The 15,591-nt window shown below is 43.0% G+C and overlaps 1 protein-coding gene across 1 annotated transcript in view; it reads left to right on the top strand.

Moving 5' to 3' along the window:
• Window positions 1-12,121, top strand: part of LOC112069541 (ras-specific guanine nucleotide-releasing factor RalGPS1-like) — a gene marked incomplete at its 5' end in the record, with an annotated part of 190,967 nt that extends 178,846 nt beyond the window's left edge. The window contains 5 exons of the mRNA XM_024136878.2: window positions 3,279-3,384; window positions 3,841-3,933; window positions 4,377-4,482; window positions 6,617-6,708; window positions 6,976-12,121. Coding sequence (XP_023992646.2) covers window positions 3,279-3,384; window positions 3,841-3,933; window positions 4,377-4,482; window positions 6,617-6,708; window positions 6,976-7,005 — 427 coding nt within the window. The remainder of the gene's footprint in view (window positions 1-3,278; window positions 3,385-3,840; window positions 3,934-4,376; window positions 4,483-6,616; window positions 6,709-6,975) is intronic.
• Window positions 12,122-15,591: the final 3,470 nt, after the last annotated feature.

Below are 15,591 nucleotides of genomic sequence, written 5' to 3'. Positions count from 1 at the left end.
AGAGTTTGCTAGTTAGTTTTATGGGCCAGGAGAACAGGAATCATGGTTTGAGTTTAACTTAAACAGCACAACAAACTTGGCCACTGCTAGCTTTAAAAAATGTATGGGCGTGAAGGGTATGTGGAGCATATTAAGAATGTAATGGTCAATTGTATGGGCGTGACAGGGATTATGTGGAGCATATTAAGAATGTAATGGTCAATTGTATGGGCGTGACAGGGATATGTGGAGCATATTAAGAATGTAATGGTCAATTGTATGGGCGTGACAGGGATGAGTAGAAACATCTAGGAGCATAACGGCTCAGCCGCCAAAGTGATAGGCCACACAAGCTCACAGAACGGGATGTCAAGGTGCTGAAGCGCGTAGCGTGTAAATATCGCTGTCCTCGGTTGTAAAGCACTACCGAGTTCCAAACTGCCTCTGAAGCAAACGTCAGCAAAGAACTGTTCGTCGGGAGCTCATGAATGGGTTTCCGACGGCAGCCGCACAAAAGCCTCCGCAGCAAATGTCCAACATCAAGTGGAAAAGCCTTCCCAAGAAGAGTGGGAGGCTAGTTATAGCAGCCAAAGTGGGGACCAAACTCTTATTAACAGAATTAACACATGTTTGGAATGAGGATGGGCGACGAGCATGTAGTGTTATAATTCATTATTGATGATATCATGTTGTATCATTGTTTGGTAAGAACAGAGTCAAGTTTTGTTCTTCTTAACAAAAAAAAAGTTTTCTTTCTGAATCTTTGTTTTTTTAAGAACAAGCCCCTGGCCCCCAAGTCCCCCTCCTGGTCCTTTCTTACATGGGCAATTGTGTCTGTGTCTGAGATTGACAGAGCTTCGTCCAAAGTGAGTACACTATAAAGGAAGTAGGGTGCCTTTCAGACACCAGACAATATAACTGAACAACAGACACCTTTGCAAGAGCCGCTCCTTCCACCCACCCCCCCTTCCCCTTAAACTTAACAGCAAACAGGGAAATCTGAAGCAGAACAGCCGTATCCTGAAACAAAAGGACTCTCCTATACCCCCCCCCCCCACCTTTTTCCTTTCGATTGATATTGTTACAATTCTTGAACAGGCATCACAACCACATCTTACCCCCACCCTCGTTGATTGTAGGCCTGAGCTTCTACCGAACAGCTGAAGAGATTAATAAGCGTCCTCAAAACTACACTGCGGGATGCGCCACTAGTTGGGTGTCACCGTCACCACCACAGAAGCCTGTCGCAGATGGCAGTGGTCCTAGTGGCTTGCCCTCCTTCTCACCTGTGAATCTTGGGCCCAAATTTGTTGATTAGGCTTTCTTGAGTGGCTACCAGTGTTTCCTGTGTGTGTGTGTGTGTGTGTGTTGTGTCGTGTGTGTGCTCGTCTGCGATGTCTGGATGTGTGTGTGTCCAGTGCTGTGTGTGGTGCACACTGTGTGGTGTGTGGGTGTTGTTAGTCACGCTGTGTGTTGGTGGGTGTGAATGTGTGTGTGTGTGTTTCTGTGTGGGTGGTGTATCGTACTGGGGTTCGTGTGTGTTTTTGCTGCATTGATTATGTCTTGTCCTTAGGGCCACCGCAGCGATTTAACACAATCACCACAAAATAGGGGCCAAATTAACCCAAAAGAACAACCCCCTCCTCTATCCTCCCATCCTCCTCCTTTTCCTCAGCCCTTCCTCTTCCATAAACCATGTGGAGCATATTAAGAATGTAATGGTCAATTGTATGGGCGTGACAGGGATATGTGGAGCATATTAAGAAACTATTTTCCCTTTCTGTTTTTACATACTCCGCATGGTTTTAAGATGGCGCAGGCTGAAGTTTGTAGTGGCTGAAAAATAAACTACGGATTACATTTTGTCTTTGCGCATAGACACATTTTAGGGTGAAGAACTATCACAGCGTTATATTGTAAAATCCTGAACTTCCCCTTTTAAGGTTGGGGTTTCAGGGGTTGTGGTTTGGGGAAGATGTAGTGAGCTTGGAGTAGGGGAAACTTCTACCCGGGGCATCCTTCCTTCTCTGTYTATCACGGTCACAGCCTTTTGAGTCCCTCGTCTCCACACTCCAGGGGTAAGGGACAAAGGACTTGGACAAATGCTACATCGACTGTTTCTGATTTCCCGTTTGACCCTAAGCTGTCTGTTTGTCTTCGGGGGGGGGTGTTTCACTGAGAATTTAAATGAGKACCATTGTGGCGAGAGGAATGTAAAGGATGCTTCTTCAGGGTTCTCGTGAAAATGTTCTACTGTAATTTATACATTATACCATGCACTCATTGACCGGAGACTGGGCCAAATCCTAACTTTTTACACATGTGCATACGTGCGACTCTTCCACTGATATCAATGCACACGGTTTACACAAAACCTCGAAAAGGTATGCGCATATTATCTCAAGTTAGCTTTTGTCCCACTGTTCCAATGTCAACTCTCTGCTACAGAGGGATCAGAATGTGGTCTGAACGTGGTCAAGATCAGGCTAACGTTTATCGTCATCAGCTTGTCCCCTTTTGGTTGGCACGGCGATCCCATGCTTCACCCTCTTCCAGCTCCCTAGAAAGTCTGAATAGCTAAATTGCCTGTAAACAGTGGGCAAAATTGGTTGTAATTACATCATTCCTGTTGTATACTGATTATATAAGGAAGGTGTCATTTTGGAACTTGTAAAACAACACGTCTTAAAGTCGTTATTTGGTTGTTATCCGACCAGATATCTAAAATATCAAGGTTTCCCTGACGTCTTGATAATGTAACGAAGACATCTTGTCTGAATCTGGTTCCCTGACCACTCTGCAACCAGAAAACCAGTTTTTACAACATAACAATGACGTAATTATGACGTTCCCGGTCTAATTTTGCCCGCRGGGTACCTACTGCTCTCCTGGTCTGGTTTATTAAGACTGAGGGTTTCAGATAGCCTTCCTTTGGTCATCCACCTTGTTCTACTCTTAGCTTTAGTGGAACTTAATTTTTTAAAAAGCATGCAAACCCCAATTGACATCTGTCACATCCCGTTATCACACAACACCATATCTGATCATTTTGAGGAGCTCTGCCAAAGAGACGAGCGGTGTCAGAGACCTATACCCTTTTCACACTATCATGTTCTGGTTATATGGTTCGTTCCAGAACAGTTCCAGCGACTATGGTGGATGCAAAACCGGGGCCGGCTCAGTACGGCTTGGCTTGGTTCGGTAGTGTGAAAAGGGTACTAGAGAAGCCACGGTCTCTTCTACTACTGTTCATACAACTTTGGTTTTGACCCCTTCCTCCATCCTCATCCCTCCCCCAGCCCCTCAGGTGCCAACCCGTGCCACGGGTGCAGCGAGGTGGGCAGTGTTACTATCGAGGGGCCCCTTCGGAGGAAGACCCTGCTGAAAGAGGGCCGAAAACCCAAGGTAAGGAGTGATGTGTCCACTCTCTGACTCCTGGTCCAAGGTAAGGATGGATGTGTCCTCTGTCTGACTCCTGGTCCAAGGTAAGGAGGGATGTGTCCTCTGTCTGACTCCTGGTCCAAGGTAAGGAGGGATGTGTCCACTGTCTGACTCCTGGTCCAAGGTAAGGAGGGATTTGTTCTCTGTCTGACTCCTGGTCCAAAGTAAGGAGGGATGTGTCCACTGTCTGACTCCTGGTCCAAGGTAAGGAGGGATGTGTTTTCTGTCTGACTCCTGGTACAAGTTGTTGTTTCTACAGTGTTTTCTTACCCACTCGCTCCTCCTTTTCTCTGTAATTGAAAATTTTCTTACTGTTATACCATACTGTAGTGATCAAGGAACAAGTTGTTCATTGTAAGTTATTCTTATAGTTAACACTGTCATGTTATATATATGTGTGTGTGTGTGWTTGTGCTCCAGTTGTCATCGTGGACACGCTTTTGGATCACTCTCTCTGGTTCGACGCTGACGTTCTACGGGGCCAAGGCCTTGAGGGCCTCCGAGAGGAAGCATGTGAGTGAGACCATTGGTGTATTCACTAGGAAGCAAACGAACAGGGAGAGACCAAGTTGAACTAGTCCAATAAGAAACTTCAGTTTTTGTTGCCCAACAGTTTTTCAGTTGCAAAATGTTTTGCTACGGGTGTGCACTAATGAATACACTCCTGAAGAACCTGTCTACTGCAGGTTTTTTCTCTCAACACAAACTAAATAGTGGTCCTAATAGTGACAATGTTCAGTTTACTAGAAAGAAATGTAGGGGAAACAATGTTCAGTTTACTAGAAAGAAATGTAGGGGAAACAATTGATGAGTAGCAAATAACTAAAAGTGGAGAAAGACATTTGGATCAACATCCAAACAAACGCCCGTCCTCTAGAGGCAGAAGGCTGTGTTGTTTTCATTACACACTTGCGATGCCGTTCATCTGATCCAGTGTGGTCACATCTTCCCTGCAGTACAAATCTTCAGCCTGTAAGAAGGTGTGTGTAACGGGCTGGATGGTGGTCCTGCCTGACGACCCGGCTAGACCGAACATCTTCCACCTCAACGACCCGGATAAAGGTGAGCCTTGGAGACAATTTTTTTGGAATGTTGTACAGGAGAAATTTGTATTTAGTATAAAAATTGTATTTTCCCCCCAAAAAATTGGCAGTTAGCTCAGTATTTTGCTATGATTTATTTATTACTTCTCTTTACAAGGATCCATCAATCTGGAGTGACTGTATATTAATATTATTGTTTTGATCCCAGGACAATATTGCTGGATAAATGTCTGAGGCCATATAGGTTTGGTTTTCTAGCACATTAGCGAAAGGACACCTGTGGTCAGAGGAGGAAAGTGAAGCACACTTGTCACTGCAAATGAACGGGAGGTTGAACGGTTAAACACTTTGTTTTAAAAACGAGTCTCGAATCCAGACTTGTCTGGGACGAATTGTACAGTAGTTGTCCATTGGTTTTTTGTCGGTATGGCGAGGGTAAAGAGATAGTTCCTAATGTTGAAGGACTTTTATTTGCTCACCAAAACCAAACATGATTTTTGTCACTCGGGACAACTTTCTCTCTTCAGTTGAGTTTTTTTTGCACCAGTAGCTAGGTTTCCAATCCAATTGGCGACAGATTTTCATGTGAATATTTTAAAAAATACACATTAAATAAAATGTGCATTTTCCACCAGAGATGTTTCCATCAAATTGACTTGTTGCAGATAAATTACGTAGTGCACATGAAAATACCTTATGCGGGTAAACATATAAAGTTTAAATGCATTTTTTTTTAAATGTTTTATCCCCTTTACTCCCCAATTTTCCGTGGTATCCAATCGCTAGTAATTACTATCTTGTCTCATCGCTTACAACTCCCGTACGGGCTCGGAGGACGAAGGTCGAAAGCATTGCGTCCTCCGAAGCACAACCCAACCAAGCCGCACTGCTTCTTTAAACAGCGCGCCTCCAACCCGGAAGCCAGCCGCACCAATGTGTCGGAGAAACACCGTGCACCTGCCCCCTTGTTAGCGCACTGGGCCCCGGCCCGCCACAGGAGTCCTGGAGCGCGATGCAAGATTTCCCTACCGGCCAAACCCTCCCTAACCCGGACGACGCTAAGCCAATGTTGTGCGTCGCCCCACGGACCTCCCGGTCGCGGCCGGCTGCGACAGAGCCTGGGCGCGAACCCAGAGACTCTGGGTGCGCAGCTCTAGACCACTGGCCACCCCGGGATTGCATTTTCAACTCTACTGATGGTTTTCTCACAACAACAAAAGTGTTTTGTTATATTGCGAATGTGACCACCTTGGATGGTACGTGCTGTCTAGCTAACAGCTTGCAGATACCAGTGCGATATAGCCTGCATCAGGGCTCCCAAAACATTTTCACTCCAGCCCCCCCCCCCCCCCCCTTCTTTGCATTGGGGAACACCCCGTGCCCCCCTGCGCCCACCACGTCTTCTTCTATAGGCACATGACACAAACTGTTCACACCCCTCTTTTGGTGGAGAGAAAATAGTTGCAGTTTTAAAGCAAATTTCTTGCAATTCTTTACAAAATCTATGGGACTAAAAAACCTAGCAAAAAAAAACAAACGTTAGCTGATATTTGGCTAGTTGATCTGGGACATTTCTGACAAGTTTTTAAATAGCTCTCCTAAGGGCAGGGTTTCACAAATTCGGTCCTGCATCGATGATCCTTCACCAGAATAAGACCCTCGATATGTATTGAAAGGTGCATCAAGCGCATCACGGTGCACTTTCACCACCCTGTGAAGTCATCATGTATTTAATCTGTAGCCTAATAAACTGTATTACTTCCCAGTGGGAGGACCACACATTCATTGCGTCGACTTCAAATTTATTTCAATAAGTTAATGGTATTATATCAGTATTTTGCGTCATTAAAAGCGTTTCCACTGAGATTTCTCGCCTAATTAATTTTACAGACACAAAAAAGATCCCACCTTGTCGAGCGTATTTTAATTTTGTCGACAAATGTTCCGTGTTCATCAGGCCTATCATYACATGTTTCATCTGACATGTACTTTACTCGCATAAAAATGTTGGATGGAAACCTGGTAACTGCTGGATTCCCAAAGAACCAAGGAGGAGGGAGGGGTGTTATTCGGTCTGACCTTAGTTAGCTCAAGCAAATGGTTAGGTTGTTTTAGGTCAAACTCCCAAGCCCTCTTGTCTTGTTGCTTCACAGGTAATGTTTACAAGTTCCAGACGGGATCCAGATTCTCTGCGATCATCTGGCACAAAAACCTGGAGGAGGCTTGCAGGAGCTGTAGACCTCAGGTAATGTTGTCTTTATAATCGATTGAATTGATTTCAATTATTTATTTATTTTTTAAATATATACACAGACACAACGTCAATTCAATGGTAGTACATGCATTTTTTTTTTTATGATTGAGAATGACACCAAAAATTAAATGACTGAAGTTATTTTTCTTTCAATCTCTTGGGCAAAATGTGCCATTTCATTCCGACCACAGCTGTCAATCACCTAATTCCTTCTTTCTTCATTAATGTACTTCATGTATTCTGCTTGTCCCTTACCAGATACCAACCAACCTAATGTCATTTGAGTAGTGGACAACCAGTCAGCTTGCCCAGTGGGGAGTTAGTGCCAAGCCCATTTCTATGYGAGTCTAACAAACTCTGATAAAATGGTGGAACGGAGGAATTGATTGGAATCCTAAGAAGTGAGGGGTGAGGAAGTGTGTCCTGTGTCCGATTCTACAGACTGGAGCAGATGCTCTTTACCACTGGACACACACACACAGCAGCGTTTTAGCCAAGGACTACATGCGATGTCTCTCTTTCCAGAGAAAGGAAAAACACATATTTAAGCCCTTGTTTCGTGTCAAAGCTTTCTCGCTTGTCGTCGTTTGTTCTGCTGCTATAAACGTGTGAGCAAGCTCATATTTCTTTGGCCCATGTTGGGTTTTGCTTAGAAGAAAGGATTAAAAAAAAATACCTGTAAATGCACAAAGAAGACTGACAGTGTTAAGAGACTGTGAGAAGTAGGCTCGGGGACCAGTGACTTGGGCCCTTGGAGATCAGCACTGCCATTGCCCCCTTAACTATTTCAGACAATGTTTCAGACCACTGTTGACTGGACACCTTGCAAAACACACGCTAGACTGATGCTCATCGTCGACCCTGGTCCTTGCAAAACACACGCTAGATTGATGCTCATCGTCCACCCTGGTCCTTGCATCATGCAGCCGGACTGATACTCATCGTCGACCCTGGTCCTTGCGTCATGCAGTGGACTATACAGCAGAAGTCATGACTCTTTGAGTTTTCAAATAAGGGAGAAAGGACTTGGCTTTCTAAATAACTAGTTATTTAACATACAAAGTCTCAGCCAAACCTGAACCCCCCCCCCCCTGCTCTGTCAGACCATACTATTTATTATAGCCATACAAACAATGTCTGCCGATTTAAAGACCAATTTTTTTAAACTCCAAGTAGGTTGAGAAAGAAAAGTCTTTATTGGTTCGGATGAGATGACAAATGGTGATAGACTTTTCTACCAGTCAGAAATGAAACAAACACACAGAAKAWWWWWTTTATGTTGCACTTTTGTCATAACATTTTAAGTTTGATTCACAACTTTATTGTCCATCGAGGGGAAATGTATTTGGTCACTTGCAATGACATTCGTCATCATATAGAAAAGACATCACTGATTTTTGTTCCTCTTGTATACGAACCAGCTTGAAACTTCACTACCAGATAAAGGCCAGCTTAGAGAAGGGTCAAGAAGACACTAGATCAGCCAAGGGCTTCAGTTCTCTTGTGATATTAATCTGGTTGAGATTTCAGACAAGTCAGTGGGTTTCAGCACCATCAGTGAGTTAATTGTAAATATTTTAAAAATATATATATATTTTTGTATTTATTTTCTCTTTAGTTGTCAATGGGAAATGATAGCACGGTATGATTTCAAGGGGGACAGTTCACCCATATTACAAAATTACACCCTGTGAACAAGTTATGACAGCAATCCATGCTGTGGTTTAGTTTCCTTGGAACGGTTTCCACATGCTAACGATTTAGCAGTTGTGGCACAAATCCCATTCAAGTCATTGGACCGATATTAGCATTTTTAGCACATKATTTCCAAATTATCCAAAAGTATCTAAAATTGTTTGCGAAGCTKAAAAAAAAGTAACTTATTGATGATTTGAACATGATGCACAGAAAATGCTATTATCGGTCCAATGACTTGAATGGGATTTGTGCCACAACTGCTAAATCGTTAGCATGTGGAAACCGTTCCAAGGAAACTAAACCACAGCATTGATTGCTGTCCATAGACTGCTTACAGTGTAAGGAAGCCAATATACCATTTTGTAATTTGGGTGAACTATCCCTTTAAACGACCCACAGTAAGGAATGTGGTAAGAGTGCACGACAGGGCTCCTGAGTGGCGCAGCAGTCTAAAGCACTGCATCTCAGTGCAAGAGGTGTCACTACAGRCCCTGGTTCAAATCCAGGCTGTATCACATCCGGCCGTGATTGGGAGTCCCATAGGGTGGCGCACAATTGGCCCAGCGTCGTCCGGGTTAGGGTTGGGGTAGGCCGTTATTGTAAATAAGAATTTGTTCTTAACTGACTTGCCTAGTTAAATATAAAGGTTAAATAATAAATATAAATAAAACAATGAGCAGTGAGGACCTTACCCTAGGGCTTACACCAACAAACCCGGTTTCCTGTAATTTTGGGGAATTAAAAAAGGGATGTCGATGCCATAAATACAAGCCAAATGTGTTGCTTCAGAAGCACAACAAAGTTACAATTTAAAACATTATCTGTGTGTGGACTTATGTTTGTTTGGACATTTGAAACACATTAAGACATGATATCATATCATGTATGGCTGGAAAATAAGAACTCAAAGTATTTCATGAATGAACTGATTTTATTGAAGCCATAGTCCCAAATGCATCCTCTATAAGTATGCTGAATGCCAATCATCTATGATGTGACAATCACAAGGGTGAGATTTTACCCGGGTCAAAACGGTTACCTGTGGTTTAACACACGTTTGGTACTAAAAATTAAGCATCTCTGTAAAAAGTGGTTAGGACATCAACCTTTAATTTGTATTTAAAGAAAATGTTTATTTTTCTGTATTAATTAGCACCCACCAAAGTGTGTATGACTGAGCCAATCAATGAGTTGTTTGAAATATATATAATGTATTGTTGTTTTTTTTAATGAAGGACTGCATTCTGAACAAAAGAGAGATACGGGTAACTGCCAAAATAAAGGAAACACCAACATAAAGTGTCTCAATAGGGGGTTGTGCCACCACGAGCCAGAACAGCTTCAATACGCCCTGGCATAGATTCTACAAGTGTCTGGAACTCTATTGGAGGGATGCGACGCCATTCTTCCACYGGAAATTCCACCATTTGGTGTTTTGTTGATGGTGGTGGAAAACGCTGTCTCAGACGCCACTCCAGAATCTCCCAGAAGTGTTCAATTGGGTTGAGATCTGGTGACTGAGACACACCCTCTTTCAACCCCCTGTTCTCCTTGGAGACACCCTCTTTCAAAGTCTTCTTCTAGCCATGGTAGCCAAAAATAATGGGCAACTGGGCATTTTTATATCCATGACCCTAAGCATGATGGGGAAACCCTGCTTTAAGGTAGGCAATGACTGACATGACAAGAGGAACTGATGATGCACTACCCAATTTTGATATGGTACCTTGTGCATTCTACTATTACGATTAACTCAGAAAACCACACCTGTTTGGAAGCACTAGAATACTTTGTATTCCTCATTTACTCAAGTGTTTCCTTTATTTTGGCAGTTACATGTAGYTGTTTGGTGTAGTAGTAATGCCTCTATGCTATTGTGTTCCATAGTTCCACTTGAAATCTAAATCCCTTTCTTTTGAAACCAGAGAGTTAATTTAATGTTTGACTTAGAACTATCTGTGTAGTTGCTACAATTACCGTCCAAGTTTCAGATTTGTAATTGTTTCACGTGCATATTGAAATGTCCATAAATGTGAACGTTTATGTGCTTACACAAACTGAGTTACAATTGACTTGCATTGCTTTCACGGACTTACAGTTCTTATTCTGCCAGCTCAATGGAAAATACTTGTTTTATACTGTTGTCGTCATGAAGTTATCATATTGTACATGTCTGAAAGTTGCACATGTAATTTACTATTACTTTACATTGAAACATAGGCCAGTGAGGGATTTGGCGTTTGTGTGGCAATGATACAAATGTTTTGTAAAGCCGGTATATAAATGAAATTATTAGAAGATTATTCAAAAAGACAGATGTTCATTTTCATAAAGACTTTTGCAAAGTAGATTGGGATGTTTCGCTCTAGGTCCTCCTCCTCTCACACCTGTATCGGTGGACCAGAACTAAATTATGGGAGGGGGCACCCCAAATGAATGATTAGAGGGGTGGGGCGGCACCCCAGATGGATTAGAGGGAGAGGGGGGGGCACCCCAAATTAAGGTTTAGAGGGCGAGGGGGGGCACCCCAAATGAAGGATTAGAGGGATGGGGCACCCCAAATGAAGGATTAGAGGGATGGGGCACCCCAAATGAAGGATTAGAGAGATGGGGCACCGCAAATGAAGGATTAGAGGGAGGGGGCACCCCAAATGAAGGATTAGGATGGGGCACCCCAAATGAAGGATTAGGGTGGGGCACCCCAAATGAAGGATTAGAGGGATGGGGCACCCCAAATGAAGGATTAGAGAGATGGGGCACCCCAAATGAAGGATTAGGGAGATGGGGCACCCCAAATGAAGGATTAGGAGGGGGCACCCCAAATGAAGGATTAGAGGGGGGGGCACCCCAAATGAAGGATTAGAGAGATGGGGCACCCCAAATGAAGGATTAGAGAGATGGGGCACCCCAAATGAAGGATTAGGGTGGGGCACCCCAAATGAAGGATTAGAAATGTACATCTGTATTTGATTTCTTACTTGGTTTCAAACACCTGAACACCTGAAATGCTAAAACACATCACTGTTTCTCTGCGTGTGCAGAGGGTACTTGTTTTCTTCAGACAGAATTAGCTGTCAATAAAATCAATAGAATTTGACGGTTCGTTATATTGAAGCAGATTCAATACACATCCTCAAGCATCAGTCAAATGGAACATGTGTGTGACATCCTGTTTGGCTGGCTCAATACCCAAAGTCTAGCCCCTGTTGAACTTGATGTAAAGCCTCTAAGGCTGGGGTTAACAGTTAGTTTAGCATGTATAGCTTACTTGCAGCATTCTCACATTACAAATATTACTGTAGCCTTTTCTCCTCAAATGTCAGATACATACCATTGAGCATACATGTATTTGTGTCATGTACATAATACCTTTTGAAGTCAGTTTTTTGGGGTTTACTATCATGTGTTGACGTTTTATTTAGTCTGCTTTCTTCTTTTGGTGATTTTCTTTTAATTTGATACTTYTATCGGCCAGATTTTCTGTTTTGTAAAAAAACGTAGATATGTAATATGGGACGTTGCATGTATTTTGTGTACAAAGTTTTCTGGTGTCTGTAGTGACTGTGAAAAATGACAACCACTCACTTGTATTGCCCTGTGAATATTTTGCTAAGTTATTTCTAACCTTGGCATTGATGTACGTTGCTGTATTTTTCAGCTTTAAACGTTGACACCAATCATGAATTAAAACCATTCTGGAAACTGAGCCGGCGATTTCTTAATGATGACAAAACCTTTTACACTAATTGTCTTTAGCACATTTTGCACTCGAAAAGAGCGTATTGATTAAACTGGAAATATTGACATGCGTTAAATACGAGTGTTTGTTTGTGTGGTTGGGTGCGTTTTCACATGAGTATAACGCTACAAGCTTGGCACACCTGTATTTGGGGAGTTTCTCKCATTCRTCTCTGCAGATKTTCTCAAGCTCTGTCASMTTGGATGGGGAGCTTCACTGCACAGCTATGTTCAGGTCTCTCCAGATATGTTTGATCAGGTTCAAGTCCAGGCTCTGGCTGGGCCACTCAAGGACATTCAGAGACTTGTCCCGAAGCCACCGGCTGTGTGCTTAGGGTCGTTGTCCTGTTGGAAGGTGAATCTTRACCCCAGTCTGAGGTCCAYAGCAGATTTTCATCAAGAATCCCTCTGTACTTTGCATCTTTCCCTCGATTCTGACTAGTCTCCCAGTCTCTGCCGCTGAAAAACATCCCCACAACATGATGCTGCACCGTAGGGATGGTGCCAGGTTTCCTCCAGACGTGACGCTTGGCATTCAGGCCAAAGAGTTCAATCTTGGTTTCTGCTACCCCCTGCTAACTCAACCCTGCACTATAGACATGGAATCACTGGCCACTTCAATAATGGAACACTAGTCACTTTAATAATGTTTACGTACTGCTTTACTCATCTCATATGTATATACTGTATTCTATTTTACTGTATTTTAGTCAGTGCCACTGTAAAGGGTTGCGTCAATCGAATCTGGTATCAGGATAAAATGTGATTCATAGTCACCGAATATACTTTAAGTATTTTTYTTTAACACAAGCGATAAATGGTAAATGCAATTTTCGTATATACGGGTTCACTGTATCACCACGCAGGGTAAAGCGGAGAACTGACTAGTACAGACATCTTCTTTTATACTGTGACAGAGGTAGTTCCAACTTTAGAGTTGGCCTGTCACAGTAGAGGCTTAGCGTGGTTTAAACTTGCTAGCCTATCGGTGGTGCCCAGGCTGGTCCCAGCCTCACAGCACACAGGATCCAGATATCCGGAAGTGTTTGTTGTGAAGTTTGAGCTGAGTTGTCGGTGGCTACACATTCCTCAGTTCCTGTTTTCTTGTTATTCAGCATTTTTCCATCTTGTCTCAACCTTCTGGTTTGCACAGTCGACACCCTAGATTAACAACAGCTTTTCTGCASTCACCCTATGTTTTGTGATTAACATGTCCTATTTCTATAAGGAATATATTTTTGTTAAAAAGAGAACAAAACCATCCTTCACACCACCACGACAGTACACGTCCTAATATTTATGTATTTCTTAATACCATTCTTTTATCTTTTAGTATGAATTGTTAGATATTACTGCACTGTTGGAGCTAGGAACATGTTACTACACCTGCAATAACATCTGCTAAATATGTGTATGTGACCAATACAATTTGATTTGATTTGATGAGCGCGACCCAAGCAGGACACTTCATGCTGGAGTAAGTTTCACACATCCCCAAGCAGGACACTTCACGCTGAGGAAAGTTTCACACATCCCCAAGCAGGACACTTCAGCTGAGGAGTAAGTTTCACACATCCCCAAGCAGGACACTTCACGCGCGAGGATAAGTTTCACACATCCCAAGCAGGACACTTCACGCTGAGGAGTAAGTTTCACACATCCCCAAGCAGGACACTTCAGCTGAGGAGTAAGTTTCACACATCCCCAAGCAGGACACTTCACGCTGAGGAGTAAGTTTCACACATCCCCAAGCAGGACACTTCACGCTGAGGAGTAAGTTTCACACATCCCCAAGCAGGACACCTCACGCTGAGGAGTAAGTTTCACACATCCCCAAGCAGGACACTTTACGCTGAGGAGTAAGTTTCACACATCCCCAACAGGACACTTCACGCTGAGGAGTAAGTTTCACACATCCCCAAGCAGGACACTTCAGCTGAGGAGTAAGTTTCACACATCCCCAAGCAGGACACTTCACGCTGAGGAGTAAGTTTCACACATCCCCAAGCAGGACACTTCAGCTGAAGTAAGTTTCACACATCCCCAAGCAGGACACTTCACGCTGAGGATAAGTTTCACACATCCCCAAGCAGGACACTTCACGCTGAGGAGTAAGTTCACACATCCCCAAGCAGGACACTTCACGCTGAGGAGTAAGTTTCACACATCCCCAAGCAGGACACTTCACCTGAGAGAATCTCACACATCCCCCACATTCACTAAAATAACATGGTCACTGCGGTAGAATGTTTATTTTGATTGGAGATTTTCTGCATTTATCAGAGTGTCATCAGGGTAGCCTGATTTCAGATGTGTCCATGTAAACAGGATTATTAGAGAAATTGTTCTATCCACAATAATCTCATTATTTTGTGCATGTAACTGTGCTCTCTGACTGTCCAAACATTTGTGTGTGTGTGTGTGTTCAGGCAGCGGTCATTTGCTGACATGGTTATGCTAGTTGTCATAGTAACAACGGGTGTATGCACAGTGGTGTAAACTGATTGGTGGTGGTGCTGCTTCCGGTCACTCAGAAGTTATGTAGCAAGCTTAAGGTGACAACAATGCCTGCCATGGATGTTTCCCCAGTTGCTTTGAATGTGCTAAATCATAGTGCAAGAACACATTTAAAGCCTCAAAGGATAAGATGATTCAACTTTCAAAACGCGTCCATTTTGGCTAGTCGCGTCAGTCAACTAGCTAGCTAGGTGTCTGTTCAGCTTTCTAGTACATTCACTAATTTGTTTGTAAACAAGTAACACGCTGGTTAGCTAACCACATGTAATTGTCAAACTGTCAACCGAGTAGCTAGCCAGCAACGAAGGTATGCCAAATGACGGTCTAAAGACCACTTGAGGGCAAATAAGTCAGATTTCACSGTTCAGACACATGACCAGGAATCAGATTTGTATCTGACTTCAAACCACCWARGAAATTCCTTTTAAAATTCCTGTTATTTTTTTCAAAGATTTCTCACAAAAACAAGCATATACCAAGCCWTTTATTTTCAAAGCCMTTTACATTTAATTCAGCTCGTGTCATGCTAATCTAGCTTTTTGGCAACCCGCGGAAACAACTTTGAAGACAACTGACCACAAAATGTAAAATCCTCAAAACAGCCTAGCAGGTAAGAGCGTTGGGCTAGTAACCAAAATGTCACTGGTTTGAATCCTCTTGCCGAATAAGTGAAAAAAAAATCGGTGCCCTTGAGCAGGGCATTTAACCATAATTGCTCCTGTAAATCACMCTGGATAAGTGCGTCTGCTAAATGACTACAATGTAAACCTGCTCTGCTGTCAACAGAGCTCTGTGCTTATTGTCCGATGTATTAGGCTACGAAATCCAACTTTTTGGATATAATATTAAATTATATGTTAAAGACCTCACTGACTGATTRAGAACATGAATAATCATCTTTCATAACAATAGGAAGTTAAT

The sequence above is a fragment of the Salvelinus sp. IW2-2015 genome, unplaced genomic scaffold (assembly GCF_002910315.2).
Source record: "Salvelinus sp. IW2-2015 unplaced genomic scaffold, ASM291031v2 Un_scaffold1045, whole genome shotgun sequence".
In the NCBI taxonomy this organism is placed as follows: Eukaryota; Metazoa; Chordata; class Actinopteri; order Salmoniformes; family Salmonidae; genus Salvelinus; species Salvelinus sp. IW2-2015.
Note: the sequence above shows the minus strand (reverse complement) of the source record. Positions and strands in the feature narration are given on the sequence as shown.